This window comes from Stegodyphus dumicola, chromosome 9 (assembly GCF_044657685.1).
Source record: "Stegodyphus dumicola isolate Sdum_Otavi_A_Nest chromosome 9, ASM4465768v1".
Lineage (NCBI taxonomy): Eukaryota > Metazoa > Arthropoda > Arachnida > Araneae > Eresidae > Stegodyphus > Stegodyphus dumicola.
The window spans coordinates 132,972,458-132,991,227 of NC_140776.1; the positions used below are offsets into that span (position 1 = coordinate 132,972,458).

At 32.4% G+C, this 18,770-nt stretch overlaps 1 protein-coding gene and 1 long non-coding RNA gene across 2 annotated transcripts in view; one reads left to right on the forward strand and one right to left on the reverse strand.

Moving 5' to 3' along the window:
* The window catches only part of LOC146995490 (uncharacterized), a 378,021-nt gene that overhangs the window by 354,830 nt on the left and 4,421 nt on the right, over positions 1 to 18,770 (reverse strand). The gene's annotated exons all lie outside the window — the stretch shown is intronic.
* Positions 1 to 18,770, forward strand: part of LOC118199087 (nose resistant to fluoxetine protein 6-like) — a 138,749-nt gene that overhangs the window by 54,153 nt on the left and 65,826 nt on the right. The window contains exon 4 of the mRNA XM_085824134.1: positions 11,000 to 11,087. Coding sequence (XP_085680260.1) covers positions 11,000 to 11,087 — 88 coding nt within the window. The remainder of the gene's footprint in view (positions 1 to 10,999; positions 11,088 to 18,770) is intronic.

The following is an 18,770-nucleotide window of genomic DNA, read 5'->3' on the forward strand; positions in this document are numbered from 1 at the left end:
AATTTCTCCAGGTTTCATTAGGCATTCCTTGATGAAATCACCGTCAGTAAAAGGCTTCGAATGTTTAGCTATCAACTCGGACAAGACGTAGCTTGCATGTACCGCTGATTCACTTTCTTGCAATACTTTACTAAACATGGACTGTTGCTTTTTCACTCCTAACTTGAGCTCTTTCAACTTTTCTTCTCTCATTAATCCTTCGTAATTGTTATATTTCGATTTGTGTTGTTCGTAATGACGTTTAATATTATATAACTTTGGTACATTAATAGTATTATTACATATCAAGCAGATTATTTTATCTTTTATTTCACAGCAAAAATATTCTAATTCCCATTTTACTTGGAATATTCTATGTTCGTCAGCGATTTTTCGTTTAATTTTACTACCACTTGGTTTTGATATAGACATACTGAATACAAAGGGCTGGAATAAACACGGTTAACGTTAAAAAGTTAACAAAAATTTATTCTTTCCACAAGAAATAAAATGTCAAACGTTTAGCAAAAATCAATTCAAAACAGAGAAACTAATTCTATCTCACAGCGAAATCGCTACAAATCAATCACAGCATTAAGTAAACAAACAGTTCGCTAGAACTACAGCTACTACTGAAATGAGTTATTTGTTCTCGGCTTTTACAAGCTTTATAATTAATTTCTCGAATATACTGGAAACATCTATAAATATCTGGATTTTTGAGCATGGCAACAGCAATTACGAGATATTTATTTATTAGGTATTAAATACACGCGCTGTTCTATTTTTAACCTTCCAAAGCAGCTGTCTTTTCAAAAATCGTCTGCGTTGCTAAGGCAACATGAAGCAAATCTAATTACAATTCTAAATAAAAAAAACTAAATAAATAAATAACTATGAAATCCGACCCAATATGAATTAAGTAATAATTAATAATAAAGCAAAGTGCATGCACATGCATGCACCAATATATCGTACAAAACTATGATTGGAAAAGCCGAAGGTAGCTGAACGCAAGCTACTCACACGCATTTGTAATTTAAGTAGTGTGTGTGTCAGCTCGCTGTGAGTAATGTAACAACACTGAATAAATTATCGTTAATTACTTAGCAGTAAACATTTCATTCTTTTCTTCGTCGATATGTTATTTTATTATTATATATTATTATTTGCCGATATATTGGCCGGGCCAGAAAAATATTTGTTGTGTGCCGCATGCGGCCCGCGGGCCGCGAGTTTAACCTCCTTGAAGTTGAGCAAAACTGCCCAGTTCTTCAAGAGAAATAAAACTTGTAAAGAAATAACATCAAACCTATAAATTTGTTTAAAAATAAAGTAAAATTTAAAACAAAATGTGGTAGTAATGTAAATCTGAATTAGTTTCTCTTAAGAAATCCTTCACGATGTCATCCCTCCTTTACGTGAATGGCTCAGTGTGCTTTGTCTTTGTCTTAAATCAGTTAAGTAACTAGTCCATACTCTTTCAAAAGAAAAGCTTTTAACGCACCGTATATCATTATGTTCCGAATTTCTTTATTTTTGCATCATATGTATAGCAGAAAATATAGCATAATAATCATATGGATAGCATATTTTACATCACATGCAATTCACAGTTTTTTAAATCGTCGTATTGCTATCAGAATTGGAAGAATTGTTCTCTTTATTTGGCTTTCATATCGTGCTTAGCGTTATTTTGCCATATTTTTAAAGTATCTGTTCTGACTAACAGCTTCTCTGGAAAAGCAACTAATAAAGCTGCTAGATAAAAATATTTGTTTGGTCTGCATGACATCTTTTTCTGTCATATAATATCTCTTTTCGCTAGATCATTCTCTTAACGCTCGACTTTTCAAATAGCTAATTTGGATGACGTACATCATCAGGGTTACGTTCAGGAAAAAAGAATATCGTATGAAAATTTGGTGACTAAATGTGGGATCAGCAATCTGAAATTTATTGAATTTCCATTCATTGGAAAAATGAACGATTTAGTCATTTGCTATAAATACATTTATTTTTATCATTTTCTTTCTACCTCTATCCTTTCTCTCAGCTAATAGAAGATATTAGAAGACATAGCTTAATATATGTATGTAAGTCATCAAACTGGAAGAGAAACTTGCCAGAGTAAAATTTAAAAAAGGAATGTCTATCTGATCGCTCTCAGAATATGTAGAGTCTTACTCAATATCTATGACAAACAAAGATTGCCTGTTTTTCCTAACTTTAAATCTTAATTTTTAGTTTACCAACAGGGCCTTCTTAACAGTATTTTGACTTAACCTTTGGTTGTATTCTGAAGCCTTTGCTTACACCATTTAAAGAAAAAAAAAAGTGAATTTAGCAATATACGAGTTATTTTTCTTGTCGTATACTCGCGTAGTGCACAAGGTGTTCATACATTCAACTTGTTTGTTTCTGTAGTTGAATACATCTGTAGTTGAATAAGTACACAAGAGATCTGTGCCTGCACATGCGTTAAGATGGTACTGATTTTCTAATACCTTGAAACGAAACCTGATAATAAAACTTGATGCATAGTCTGTAACTTTTTCAAACGCTGAATATCTTTTCTGTGCGTTGAAATGATATCTGATCTAAATAAATAGACTAAAGTTTTTTGCTTTACACGTAGTGCTCAGTAGCTTGGCTGTGTCCCGAAATGAAATATCGTCCAGAAGGGTATAGATCGTGTTAAAAATGTTGATCTTTGTGTTTATGATGTAGTAATTTGCTGATGTCTTTAAGTGAAATCCGATATACTAGAAGAATATATTCAGCAGTAGGGTCCAGCATCAGTTGATGCCTGTGGGACAGTTTATCATTTGGAATAAAATTTAATTTAAAATATCGTATTAAAAACCACGGTTCCAAATCTCTTGCTTTGTATACATTGCAGAGTCCTGCACTGAAGGAAGTAATAAAGTTCTTATGAGCTTTAAATTTCCAGCATTGAATTTAAATTCCAGCAGAAGAATGTAAGAATCATCAAAACGCGATAGATTTCTCAATTCTCTTCAGAAAAAAAAATTGCAAAGATAAATATTTTTTGCTGCCAGTTCTTCACCCGCTTTATCTTCAATTTATTACGAAGGAAAAAACGCATAAATAAGAGGAAAACAAAAGGACACCACTGTCAAACGGTTTCAGTTACAATTTTCGCCATGAACTGTTTACGAATCGCATATATAATGCACGCATAACTTACTTCATTGCATAAAAATGGATAACTTTGCCTTGAAAATACATGCGAACATCATGTCTTCTTCCAAAAAACCTTTTCTGTCTACATTTCTGGGATCTCTCAAGTTTGAGACGTTTTCTAGAGCAAAAGCAAGCCCAAAACGGCGATTCCCTTGACCGCAAGTAGGAAGACGACCTCAATCAAGGTCAATGAACGAATACCAGTAGTTAGCTTTCTTGTTATTGGGTATATGCAGCAAGAACGGAAGCGGCCTTAACCCTCTTCCGCTGCTTATAAATTATTAATAGTGAGCTAGCTACTTCAAGCTGCTTGAGCTAACTGTTCAGATTTAACGAGTAAAAATATCTCACTTTATGGCTCAGGGCAACATTTGATCTTCAAAAGGAAACACGTGTGTCACGTTATTTCTTCACTTTCTCTTAAGCAATAACTGTTCTTCGGAAAATTCGAGGGGGGGGGGAAGTGTGTATGGTAGAAAAATTATACGACTTTTTTTTTACTTGGGTTTACCTAAAATATCTGTCTTATAAGCAAAAGTTTTATTAATACCCATCTTGAAATTGCATTTCAATTTTTTTTTTTTTTTTTTATATAAAAGGCTGTTACAGAACGAAAAATTCGTATGAAACTTCCTTGTGTTTTATTCCCTGTTAAGCACAAAGTGCAAGAATTCAATCTTTGTTAATGTAATAAGTAATATTACGCATACGTGTGACTGTCAGAATAATGTGGTGAAATATTTTATTCTTTTGAGTATTCTTAGCGCAAACCATGAAATTTATTTTGCGCCTTAACTAACAGAAATGTATGCTTAATTCTATTGTTTTCAAGATGGAGATCTTTTTACCAGAAGTCAATGAAAGCTCTAAATTACATGCTAAGACCCTGATTATCCAAATTCCGACTAATTTAGATTCATATTATCCGAAATTAACTTGCAAATGTAGTAAATAACTTTCCTTTAAATATGACTATGAGATATCTTCCACAGATGGTCTCGTTTCCGACAGGCCTTTTTGTACTGGTTAGTAACCGAGAATTACATGTGTTAATTTTTTGATGGTGATACAGTTGCAGAGCATTGCAACAAAGAAGCGATGATTCACTAGAAAGCAATGTCTTCAAAGGACATTTTTAAGAAAGTTTATACAGTATGATTTGATTTTCATACCTTTACATCTTTATTTTAATACTAGAAATTTTTTCGATGGAGTCTTACCAAATTTCGAGGTCGTCACACCAAAGTGACTTTATGTTATGTTACGCTAACAAGCCATTTTTTATTCTTGATAGTAAGTTTTTTCATTGCACAAGCCAATGATCTTAATCTTTCACGCGATCTGACAAACACCCAATTTCTATTGTAAATATAATTATTCTTTGGACAGACGTTTTTAAATGCCATTAAATATATATTTAAATTCAGAATGATTGAAGGATGAACGAGGTTCAGTTCTAAATAATACAACCATGTGATTACTAATAATAATTTTTAATTTTAAAATTCTTGATGAACAGAAATTAATAATTACTATTATTAACAGAAATTATTACTTAATTAAAGGAAAGAAAGAATAAGCAAGTGAGTAGTATTAGTGCAAATAAGACAGTTAATCGTTAACGCTCAATGCAAGGCTTCCTTATTATAATTATATGTTTAAAACTGCGTTATCCTGAAAGTGAAAGGTTCCTCAGCAAAACGTTCCGAGTATTTACGTAAACTGGAAGAATTATAAATTCTTGCATCTAATTTTGAACTCCAAGAAATGTTTGTATGCATTTTAATCCATACATTCTGCAAGAAAAGAGCAACAAACAAATCAGAAGGTTGCAACGTACAATAAAAAATGCTCAAAAAGGCAAGTGCGCACGAGAGCATGTCAAGGGATGGCTCTCTAATTCAAAATAACATTATTTACGTATGTTTATAAAATTATTTTTAAAGAATATTTCAGGAATTTTCAGCTGGTTTTAAGCTACTTGTTTGCTAATTTTTATTTTTATTTATTTATTTATTTATTTATTTTGTAAATTTAGGTTGGTATTATACACTAAATATATCTGGAGCAACCAACACTTTTGTTTAACTTTCCTACATGGTTGCTGATAGCAGAAAAACTAACTGCAGCTAATTTTAAATGATGGTGATCAGGAAATAATGAAAGCCGATTAAACGGAAATGTTCTGTTTTCAAAAAAGATACGTGTTTCTTTTAGTGGTAAAATAGGCAGAAGGTTGTCCCAAACAGCGTACGTGTGATAACGACTTCAGACTTTTGATCACGGATCATTGAGTGATTTCGATTTAATCCACATTCTTAGCTTTGCTGCTAGCCCAAACCCCCCTTTGCTTCAGCCCCTCGTTTTTTAATAGTACTATTATTTGGTTCGTCATCTTCCTTATTTCTAAGTGACTTGCTTTGTAACATTTCAGGAATACTAGTTTGCTTGTTTTATGATTAGTGGATAAGTCTGGTCAGAATTACCTATGTATTGTTTTAAGCAATATTTATGCAACAGCCAAAACACGCGGCATATCAGACCTAATATAGGAATCATGTTTTCTTTTTTCTTTTTATTTCCGACAGAAATTTTCTGTTATGAATTTGCAGTTTTTCCCTGTTCATTTCCAACATTTTTTTCCTCCCTTTCATTAATTCTTCTCCTTAACCTTTGACTTTTTTTTCTGCTGCTTATATGGTTACTTTTCTTTCCGACCTTCTTTAAACGAAACACGGGGGGGGGGGGGGAGTTAGGGTATAGTTTTTTTTTTTTTTTTTTTTTTCTAACTTCCATGAAATTAAACCTTCTATCTGAAAGCTTGGCAAGTTTTTCCTCGGTAAATGCTAGATATCTATGAACATGTTGATAAATGATTGTTCTCATTAAAATCATATTAGAAAAATGCAAAATATGCCGTTTTATTCTCATACATACTTATGAGAAAATGATGGTTCTAATGTTACTAAGCAATGAAAGGCCATGCACGATGTTGAGCTGCCTCCTACGGGACACCAGGATTTCATTCCTGATCGTGCACCCCCCCCTAAAACAAAGATCTCACAACATTTATCGGCTAAAGCTACTAAACAGTAGTATTTTATTCTAATTTATACCAAAGTCAGTAATCTGGCTGCAGGACGTTCTCGTGATTTCCGCCATGTGTAACGTAAATATGAACAAGCTATACCGTGTAAAATGTTTTAGGCAAATGGCTGCCGGATATTCTAGTGATTTTCACCATGTGTAATGCAAATATAAACAAGCTTTCCTTAAATTATCCGCCACGAAGATATTTTCCTTTACCAGATAGTCACTTGCATGCTTTGCTTTATTTAAATCATTCAACCAGTCCTACTGCAAATATGTGCTGCCCCATGTCTGAATGCTCCGCTGATTCTGATAACCAAATTCTTTTATCCTTACCCGTCTATAAATGAAACTGTGTGACCGAGATTGACAAATTAATTAATTGTACGAAACAAATTAATACTTTTCTATAATACATACGCATATTTCAGTATATGACCTGAATACAAATAGCGCTGGTTTAATGGAGCATGATAACTGATGGAAAATCTGGTACTCCTGGTAACAAATCCAATGATTTCAGTCTGTTATTATTATCCTATCATACTGTATAAGTTTCATTCAGTGAACCAAATATTAAAATCCCATTGCCTGAGATACGCATGTTGGGTTGCTGAAGATAGTGAGGCTGGTTCTGTGGCATGAAACAACACAGCTTTCAAGCAGGCTGACAAGTGGAAACAATATCTGGTGATTTATTAGGATGGTCTGATACCCTTCACTTCTACCTCTGTTTAACCCCTTTGCCGCTCAGAAGGTATAATGATTAGTGATGTTGATTGCAGTACTTTTGGACCTGGGTTCGAATGCCGGTAAACTTTGGATGTTCATAAGCGTACAGTGTCTGTCCTGTAAGGAGGTGTTCAAAATACATGACGAGCTGAAAATTCTCTCGAGAGGCTGTGGTAAGGTTAAAGGAGTGGAAGATTCTCTGACCACTTCCCGTGGTGTTCTTTCTCAAAATTTGGGGTGGAATTACACAATTTGTGCGCAGGACTATACATGTACGATTAATGTTGAATTTCTGATGCCCCGTCCACTTTTACCTGTACCTGTTAAATCCATTTTAAAAGTAAAGCTTTTGTCTGTCTGAAGATCCAGTACGCAGTAACGCTCATGACATTCTAAGCTACTGTTTAATTTATCGTTATTAATTTTCTTCACTTCAAAGAAAACCATAAATCAGGGGATAAGCAGTTGTTCTGCTATGAACTATCAGCTTTTATTACCAATTCCGTGAGAAAGCTGATTACATAACACAGATGATTTCAGTATGTCATAGAAAAATCATATTTTACACATGAAAAATACATATTCATAATATTACTTCTTTATTATTTATATGCGGCTTAAGTGTCTGTTTGTCACCGATAGTTTATTGGTTGCTTGCGTAACTGTGCTAGCGAATGGGGTGAAATTTCAACGGTATTCAAATAGTCCATATACACTGATACCATACATGCAGTTATCAATGTTTTAATTAAATTATCATGGTATTTAAGAACATTTAAATATTTTTAATTCATACAATTGTTGCTTATTATGCATTTAACTATATTTACATATGAATTACCTAGAAACTTGCAAACGTTGAGAAATTAAAGGAGACGAAACCAACTAACGAGTTGTGTGTAGTACATCTCATCAGGTAAGTTTACCCAAACTCCTATGCTAAATATCCTTTCACGTAAAGAGTTTAAAATTTTGCCCGATTTTATTCCGACATTGTATTTTAAACTGATTTTTCAGCTGAACGCAAATTGAGCGTGTCAGGGGGAACGTGAACATTTGTTTGCATTAGCAATCATCTGTTTATAATCAATTTATAATCATCAATTTATAATATCTAGAACAGCGGTCATTTCGCATGACCGACGAACTTTCTAGTTTCATAATAGTATTACCTCTACTTATTAGGCGTTCTTAAATTCCTGTTACCAATTCATTTCATAATTAAAGAAATATATTTTGCATACTATATGAGACAGAAAATAACATTTTACACGGTATAAATATGTATCCATATTTTACACTTTTATATAGAAATTATACATTGTAAATTACACTACCCAACTTCTAAACATTTATGAACAAGATGAGAAAATAATATAGCGAGAAAGATGCACAAGACATTTCACTTACTGTGCACTTTTAATTTCTTTCTACTAAATAATTTTATATTATTATATTAACGAAAAATATTTTGCCTATAAGAAAGGTTTTTTTAATACTAGCGGGCTGCTGCCAAAGCAAAATTTATAAATTCTATGTACACCTAAAAAGAAAATATATAAAAACATTTCAATATGAATGAAATCAATTCATTCTTTCCGAGCAACAACCAATTTGTGAATAATTTTTAATTGCCAAACCAGGAAACAAAAACCTTTTGACACTTGAGGTTAAGACGATGACGTCATGATTCAAATTTAATGCAATATAACAATATTTTCTCAATATCAATAAAAAAAATTAACGTTGGCAATAACATATCGTATCAGTTATCCTAACCTGAAGCAAAACCGTTGCCAGCAGCAGCTATTTATTTAAAATTCTAACATTAACGAAACATTTTCGACATACAATGACGTACATGCAATCGAGCGCTTTCTTCAGTGTCAGAATATGACCTTGTACAACAATAATATGTTTAATGCTTCGCAATCCTATTTTTATTTCATATTTTGTAAAACTTACAATTTTTTGATTAACAAACCCTACGATTTGAAAGTGGCAACTGCTTTATGTTCGAAATAAAGTATTTTTACCTCCAGCGCGCAAGACTATTGCCACTTGGAAGAAATGAGTGTGAAAATTAGCATTTTCAGAGTTTTTAATTAATATCTCGGCTGATTAAAGTCGTACGAAGATGAAAATGGTCGAAATGACTTTCTATGAATTTTTGGAATCCGAGGGTACTTCTCTCAAAACTCACCTCTCCGACGCTCTGAAGGAGATGATGTTACAAACGAACAGACCGACGCACACAGATTTTAATAATATAGGTGCCAGATCCCAAATCACATTTTGCATATTGTTAATATATATTCATATTTTACAAAATCTTGTTCAAATTAAATATTAAAAATTACATTATTCAGTTTTTTAACACTTATAAACAGTGTGGAAAACTAAACAGCGTGAGATATATATATATATACAAGACATTTATCTTTCTTTGCGCCATAAATTTTATAATTTATAATTTAAAAAATTCTCATCTCAACACACTAAAAGGCACACTCTTGTTTTAGGAGATCATAAAAATTCTGTTGTCATTCCCTTCTTTTCATCAATTACCTATAAAGTTGCACATATTTTAAAGAAATTTAACTTTCGCGTCGTTTATTCTCCCATCAATAAAATTCCGAGTTCCATACTCAAGGACCCCATTCCGAATATGAATTCCTGGGGTATTTATAGGATTCATTTCCAGTGTGGTTTAATTTACATTGGCCAAACTAAGGGAGCCTTAAAATTTCGCGTCAAGGAACATGAGGCATATATTAGAAAAAGGAAACACAGAAGTCTTCTGTTGCCCAACATTGTTGGTCCGAAAATCACACTTTCAATTTTTCTGCTGGTAAAATCATTCAAAAAACATCTTCCATTGGAGAACTGGATTTTCTAGAGGCATTTCACATTGAAAAAAAAATCTTTCTATTCTAGTTAACGATCCTAATTCCAATCTATCTTTTCCTTCGGCCTTTAAAGAAATTATGTTTATGTTCTCGTTTCATCAACAGATGGGGCCACTAGCTTATTTTCTGTCCAGGCTTTCTTATCTTAACTGATCATTATATCCTATCTCGTTCATTTGCGCTTTAGCAGCTGAGGATGGTGGTTCGGTAAAACCATCGAAACTACTCCTGTAAAAATTTGAAAATATAACGCTGATTTTTGTTGTTTGACTTCTGAATTAGTATTTGTTCGGCGTGTTATTGTGTCTTGATTCTTAGTTCTTAGCTATAATCATGAAAGCTATTTCTTGTTATATTTTCTGCCTCGTGTATTTAACCCTCTAGCTGTTTAGAAAGAAGAAAGAGGGTTTTTCTAAATTTTAAAATGTGTTTGTCCACGTAGAGAGTGTTTTCATCCTACACATTAAAATCAAACCCTTGCAAACTACCAGCGAAAAGCAGGCCTAACCATTTTCTTCTAACTGTTGATCTCATACACCAGCTTAATACCTGAACCGACTAGTCACAGTGAAGAAAACACGAAATGAATTCAGTTTACGATTTCGCTGTGTCAGCTGCACATTCACATTCTCTAATTATTTATGTATGATTTGAAGCCTGAGGAAAAGCAGAGACAACAATACGAACGAGCCAGCCAGATTCAAGCTACAGAGAAATAGAAATGAAAATATCTTATTACATAATTGTAATGTCAACACTACTATCATTTTTATTGGAATGTAAGTTGCTTTTAAAGAAATGATATTGTGATAGTTGTCTGTAGTTTACTCATGACTACTTTCCATCTGTTATGTTCTTACTGTAACAGGGTCCTTCATAAAATAAATCATTCGCAGAATATTCCCCTTTTAATTTTTTAAATGATAAAATTAGTAAAAAAACTAGAACAAAATGCGCAAGGAAATACTGTACATTGTTTTACATATTTCTCTTTCTTTTACAGTTATATTACATCTTTAAACATACTTCTTTTTCTTTTATAGTTTTATTATATTCTTATACATATTTCGTTTTCTTTTCAGTCACCCGACAGATCATGTTTTCAGCTACAACCCTAAGATGTGAAGTTAGAATGAAGAGAACCTTCGCCATTGAACAAATCATAGTACTGTAAGTTTCTATCATTTTTTTATTTTTATTACTTAAATACTCTGTTTTTTCATTTTAATTTTTTTTCTTAAATACTCAAATTTATTGAAAGAAAGTTTTATCTACAAAAAATAAAGATGTGCAGTTATCGAAAAACATAAATATTTCTCTGCTGCAACAGAACCTCGATTTCCCAAGATAATTAGACTTGTTTAATTAATAGATTAAACTTTAAATCGTATCAGAGTTTCTTTTTTTTTTCGAAAAGGATTTTTTGCAATATTTTTATTAAACTTTTTTTTTGTTGGTACTTTTCTATTACTGTGTATAATTGTTTTTTTTAATTAAACAAATAATCCAAAAATCGCTTTATTTCGTGACCACAAACTTCACAAAAAATTGTAATAAACAAACTGGTTCATAATTGATGTAAATTGAGAAACTTTGTCAAATGTCGTGCATGCATATTTATGAGACTTTAATGATTTTTGAAATAGAGTTAAAAAATAAAATATGTACCATAGCATTTAGGTATGTATAAATAGAGAAGTTTACTTCATGCTGCTTCAGTAGAAGTTTTCTCACAGTTTCTACAGCAAGAGAGACATCACACTGAAGAGACTTTTAATATAGGTTCATCGAAAGCAAAACCCTGATCATATTATGCAGCAGACATTTCTCAAACGTTTTGACTCATGACTTGTTTGAACGTTGCATAAATTTAATAAAAATTCTATTCCAAAAAAGGTTAAAAGTTAATCGAAATAAAATGTTATTTTTACAATTATAACAAATCTTTATGTGTGCCAAATTTCAAATAACAAATCTTATATACCGGTTTTTGCGAATATTTTTACGTTGGCTAACAAAACGCGTTTGAAAAGGATATCTTTAATCTTTAAAAAATATTAAGGGGTAGGTGAAATTAATTGACGTATTAACTGAAATATCCTCGTTTAAAAAAAAAGCATCTTTAGAAATAGATGTTATGATATTTTATATTGAATCGGACAAGTTAATAGTTGAACGTGTTATTTCTTTGTAATGTTTTATTATCATTATACACAAACTTTAGAATCGTGGCTCTTATCTATGATAGTCTCCCAGGAAATAATCTTAGATTCTAATTGCAGCCACCACTTAAAAAAATATCTCTTGTGTATAAAGAAACTCAGAACCCCTTACAGCATTTCTCCCGTAGTATTGGTTAAGTGGTTATAACAGCTGAATACTGGGAGTTCAACCCTGGTACGATCCTACGCAAACGAATTGGCTGCAGGTCGTATATTCCTGGTTTTTTCATGTGTAACTTGACTACGATTCAGTTTTTCTTAGAGAGTTTTAAAGAAGACATCCCTTCCCTCATTCCGATAGCCGTTGCTTTACTTTGCTATATTTATAAAACTAGCCTACCCCCTTAAAGCCACGTGAAATCGAAATATCCAAATGTTCTCTTTCCAGATACACGTGATATTTTAACAGATTCCGCTTTAAACAGTGGATATTTCATCATATTCAGCCTTGAAATTAGGAAAGTTCTGCTAGATATTTTTGTTTCAAGAGTATCTAAGCCTACAGTAGGAAAAACGGCACAGACTTTGATTTCAAGTTGGAACCCGAGGAAGCATCAAAAGGTTCATTTGTTCTAACGTTCTAATGCATTAAACAAACCTTTGATCGAACTAACAGACATTGTCAGACAGCCTAGCAGAGGTTAAACAGAATTGCTTATTTTTTTCTGGCAGGGCTTAGCAAAATAACAATGAGGTTTGATAAACAGTCAACGACTACGAACGTCTGGTTTTCGTTCAAATTGAAGCTTTCATTTTCCCTCTTTCGTTTAGAAATTTGAGCATCTTATATAAACAATTTGAGTTTCCTTGTCCATCTCTTATTTTTCTTCTCAAGCCTACATTTTGTATTATTATTATGAGTCAAATTACCTAGTAAAGACATATTTAATGTACTGAAATTTGACAAATATTACAGAGACATGAAAGCTTCAAAGAAAAGGAAACAGTTTGCAGGGTTAAAAAAAAAATGGCGACGCACGTTTGTGGTAGACATCCTACTTAATTACTGAATTCGCTTCAATAGGATACCAGTAATGATTTCTCTGAGTAAAATCCTTAAATATTTTAGACATCCTCAGTGGAGATTTCTGTATTCTTTTAAAAAATATTTTTAAATATTTTTCTTCTTTGTGACACGTGATATTTTTCGCAAGTAGTTTCAGTTAATTTTACGAATGTCTTCACGTAAAGAATATATACGCAAAATATTTTGGAAAAATGTGACATTACTCATGTCCTTGAAAGGATGGAAAGAATTCAACGCGTAGTTACTTTTATCAGATAACTGTGACTTGTTTTGCATATTAGAATTTCCTTCCAATATTTGTCACTATCTGAAGGTTGCAGGAAAATCGGCTCTTATGTAGTAATGCAAAATGAAGATAATAAAGATTACATTAAATTTAAAAATTGTAATTCTTACTGAAATTGTTTAGTCACTTAATTTGGCAATCTATGGTGGTTTTTCTCATTTAATGATATTTCCGCAAACAGATATGTTACGATTCTTTCTTGTGATAGAATAATCAGTATTATAGGTAAAATTTAGTTTCAAGAAAATATCCTTACGTTTTACACGTAATAACGAGTACGCATGCGTAATGGAGTAACGTTTCGCTTCCCATCAAAATTCTTTTTCCAATCCGTTATGACTTATGATATCATCAAATCCACGAATTTTATTGTTATAAAAATCGCATTATTGCTTCTGTCGTTGTCATGGGCCATGGGCAATTCATAGGTGACTTTACGACTTTGTCAAACTCTGTCCCAGTTTTGAAGGAAAATCTCCGGGGCTGTTCCTCGTTTTCTAATCCCTCTAGTGTTTTAAGTTACCCTATGCCGCATAGGTACTAAAAGCGCCAGAGCTTTCTCCGTGATTTGAATTGGATCCAATGATACTGCAGCCAGTATCGTTAACCACTATAGCAATCAGAGTGACCTTTTTCCTAATCTTAATATATGTTATATATTTGAATGCATTCTAAGATGTTCGTGTGCTTGTATGGCAATTGCGCAAATAAAGCAAGGTTTTTCATAGACTGCAGTACAACTTGAGCAAACAGCTCCCTTGAATGATGAAGAAAGCAACTTTTTTCATACGTAACTATATGATTTAATGATAAAAACTAATGGAAATAACTTTCTAATAATATTTGATGTATTTGAAATTATCACTGAAATTCATTAGCGTTTTTTGTTATTGCATATGTATTATCGAAGCTGTGACCGTTTCCTTCTGGATGCTTTCTTTATAACCAAATTTTTCAAGTACTTGAGTGAATAAATTTTTCCCGTTTCTGCTGAGTATCTAAATTTCATAGTTATGCTAAATGTCATATTAACATTATAAATGAACCTCCCGCTTCAAAACGGAAAAAATCCGTACAATTTATTAATTACCAGCTTTTTAATATAAAAGATATTTCTGATGATTTTTAGCTTTTTTCTTCCACTTTCAGGCCAACTTTGGGATTGTTTATTTTATTCTTAGAGGAATTAGGACATTTTATATTAAAACTATTGATTTTTAATCTATACCTATTTCTTTCAAGCAAAAAATAATAAATTAAATTGAATAGAATTTAGAAAAAAAATGGCAGTTCTGACTGGTATACTGAAAATTTCGTGAGTGATTATTATATAATACTCAATAGTAATTGATATGATATATAATATACTATTTTAGTACGTGATATACTATAATAATAATAATGTAAGTAATGAGTTCGTAAACTTTTACAAAACTTAAATTTTATGTAAATCGACTTTGTAAATTGCTTATGAGTAATTTAATAAGAAATTGCGATATTTATTATACGAATATATCGTACATATATGTATGTATGTATGCATGTTATTTCACAGTATTATTTTATAAATGAAATATGATACAGCAGCAGTTAATCGGATATAAACGGAAAAAGTATGAAATATAACATAAAAGATACTACGGAAATAAGCTGAAGTGATGCCCGTAAATTTACCAAAAAAATTTATAACAACTATATGGCTCTCTAGGGCAAAAGTCAGCGCTAGAGATAGATGGTTGTGAAGAGAAAGATTATTTTTTGGCAATTTCTAATTTTGTCGATTTTGAAGGCAGAGGTCGTCTGATTTATCGTCTTGCCTGTGTCGTAAGCATTATCTCACGAGCATATCTATAAGTAGACTTTTCTCCCACTGGCGGTCACAAATCTTTTCTTAGACGTTGGCCACTACTAGGGCCAAAAGCGGTAGTCACTTTATCATAGAGGCACCTAAAATGTCATTTGAAGATGGTCATTTGAAGATGGACACTTACAATCATGCCTTCTCCGGGATTCGAACTTGGGTCCTTTGGTATCGCAGTCGGCTTCCCTAACCACTATACCGTCTGAGCAGCCGAGAGTAGATCACGTTTTTATACTTTTTTTTTTTTTTTTTTTTTTTTTTTTTGTGAGTAGATAAGCTTGTGGCTAGACATATCGGAATGGATACCCCTGTAACATTCTGCAACTTCCTGTATACAGATCACGGATTCTAACTTTCTCAGGTTGTCTCTCAGGTCTCTCAGGTTGAAAGCTTTAGCTAAACCTTTTATTATAAATAAATGGCGATAGAAAAGTCATTCATCCCGGCAAAGCACAGATGTATCTAAATGTATAAAAATCGATTATAATGAATTTTATGTTACATTCGAATTAAATATAATGAACCTCACGTTATATCGGATGTAACAAACTTCGACAGATTTTTTTTTACAAATTTTTCAATTTTTTCCCCACAACTTCTACAGGCTTTAACAGAAAAATTACTAACCTTTAAAAAATCATCAATGTTAAGAATCTCAGGCCCCTTGTTTCTTCCTTGTTACGACGGTGGAAAATAACTTCATATTAGTTTTTTATCTTCACTACCATTTTTTTCTGTGTTCTAAAAGAAGACTATGCGAGGGAGGTTCATGTTCACATAAAATTGTCATAACTCAGGATCTATGTTTGTGTACTTGAATATTGAACCAAGGAGCTTGAATGGGTTTTCTGATTTCATTAAAGTTCTTTGATGATGCTATGATTGAAATTCTGAAATTTCTGCCGTTTGAAAAAGAGGAAGCAATGAATAAATTCTTATGAGCTTGGGCTATATAGAAGAATGACATTTAGGGAGGATTTTGTTTCTGTATGGATTCGTTTTGCTTCAGTTCTTAAAAGTGCTTTCATTGTTCGCTTCTGAAGGGAGAGTTGCATTCATCAGAGTTTTTCTAAGTTTAGGATATTCTTTATAAAGGTTCTTGAATCTTTGCTTTGCAACCACACATATCTTGGGAGAAATGAATGCATTCTGATTAGATGCCAGATGTGATAAATTAGGGACGAAATCTATCTTCCTCTTTTATCTTTTTCCAGAAATGTGAAACTTCACTATTCTTTGACCTAATTTTCTGCACTGGTGAAAATTTTCTGTGTGAAAAATTCATCCATATGGCGAGCTATAAATATAAAATGCTCTCAATGAAGATAAAGAGAGCATTTTTTGGAAAATACAGAATGGTGTAACCAAAACGACATCTGCTGGGAATCCATTTTATACAAATCTACAGTCATTACCATTGACCGGTTGGTGCTAGTTGAAAAATCAGTACCGGTGGAAAGAGTTGAGACTCAATAATATCTAATCTTTAAAAAGTTTGGATGTGAGTAAAAGGCTGAGAAAAGCCGAGCATAAAAATGCTGGAAATAAAAGCACTGCTAAAATCGTCATCCATTCAAAGAAACCGTAATCTGCCCATATCTGATAAAATACTTCATATAAAGGCCAGATGTTTAGGAATGTTTGTTTCCCTCACCCCCCTCTCAAATGAGTAGCTAGATAGGTTTAAGGAGCAGAACAACATTTCTTCAGGGAAAATTAGGGAAGAATTGGGCAAATTTCCAAAAACAGATATTAGAGAACTTTGTTTCTAGGTGATACCAAGAAAAAGACATCTTCTTTGCCCACGAAATTGGTCTACTCTATAAGATTATGCCAAACCCAAAGTTCACATTTAAAGTCTAAACAGATTTACTTTTCACGACGCAAAGTTTGTCTGCCTATGGGTGACGATGCTCTCATGGATTTTTTTCTTAGAGAAATCAGATCTTATTCAAATTACACATGCCGGTCTGTGAAAGAATAAATGTCCATGCAGCCAGCTCTATTGCTGGTATTTGAATTCGGTTGAATTCGGTTTGAATTCGGTTTCAGGCATGTTATCCATTCAGTTCATGGTTGATGGTTTAGTTCAATTTCATTGTTTATTGTAAGTGATACTACAGAAATTTTAGAATAATATTTTATTTACCGAAATTTATTACGAGACATGGTTGAAAATAAAAAAAATAATAGCTAAGTAATTTTGAATTTAAACCAAAATGACGGACTTGATAAATGAATCCTCCCAGTTCACACTACAAAGAATATTCAAGTAGGCATCAAGGCCGCTTTAGGTTAATATGCTAATGAACAGCCAAATTTCCAATTCTTGTTTCGAAATTTTCGATTTGAAAATGAAGTAGAAATTATACAAAAAAGGGAAACCTAGACCAAATCTTTCAGTTTTATGCAAACATGCTCATCGCTTAGAAGTAAAATATATAACTTTTAAATAATGGTAAATTTCATGCAAATTGAAAGTAAATGGTTCTGCTAACTTTATATTTTTTAACTTATTTATTTATAGCCGAAAAGGGCAATGAATCTTGAAACGCAATTCTGCGTCGAATCACTATCACGCAAATTTTTACGTCATTCATTTATTATATATATTGAGTAATTACAGTTATTCGAATACAATAACCATTACAGTTGTACAGGGACCAGATGAAAATGTCGCCAAATCGTCACCAAATTTGACGACAAAATCATCGTCAGCTTGACGATATATTGCCGATTTAGGGAGTAACCTGGTTTTGCACATGGAGGTAGGAAGTAAGAGGAGGAAGGTCCTTTCTTACCTCCATGGTTTTGCAGGAGGGTAGTAATTTAGGGAGTAAACTGGTTTCAAACATTGAGTAAATGTTTAATAGATTTGTCTCTATATTCTTATTGTTCTAGTAGAGCATCGTCTCTTTAGACTTTAATGTAATATTATACAGAAAAAATACAGTAATTTTACATATAATTTCCTAAAATTACTTATATATGTACAAAAATTCGTAACCATACGATAAATTATCTGATAGCTAAATAACAAGAATTAGGAAATATTAAGAAAGTATTTGAAAATTGCATATTTATTTGATGTTCGCGGAAAATATTTAAATTAGCGAAAGCTGAAAAAGTCCCAGAAAATTCGCGGAAATTCGCTTTGCGATAGGCTGTCCTGATTATGACGACATCTCCCTATGAAACACTAAGAGCGCAATCTAAAAGATGTTTCGAACAAAGAATTAAAACTATGCAAAGAAGAAAAAACAAAGAATTCTAGTAGACAGATGAGCACTAGTGATACGGAAAAGGAAATAAAGTATTCACGTGGTCTCTCTTCATCTGAGTAGAGGCATTGAAAAAAATGAAAAAGTAGCCAAACAAAAGAATTACCTTTGATCAATAACCATTGCGTGAATAGGAATTACACAAAACCTATATGTTTTATTACAGATTTTATTCC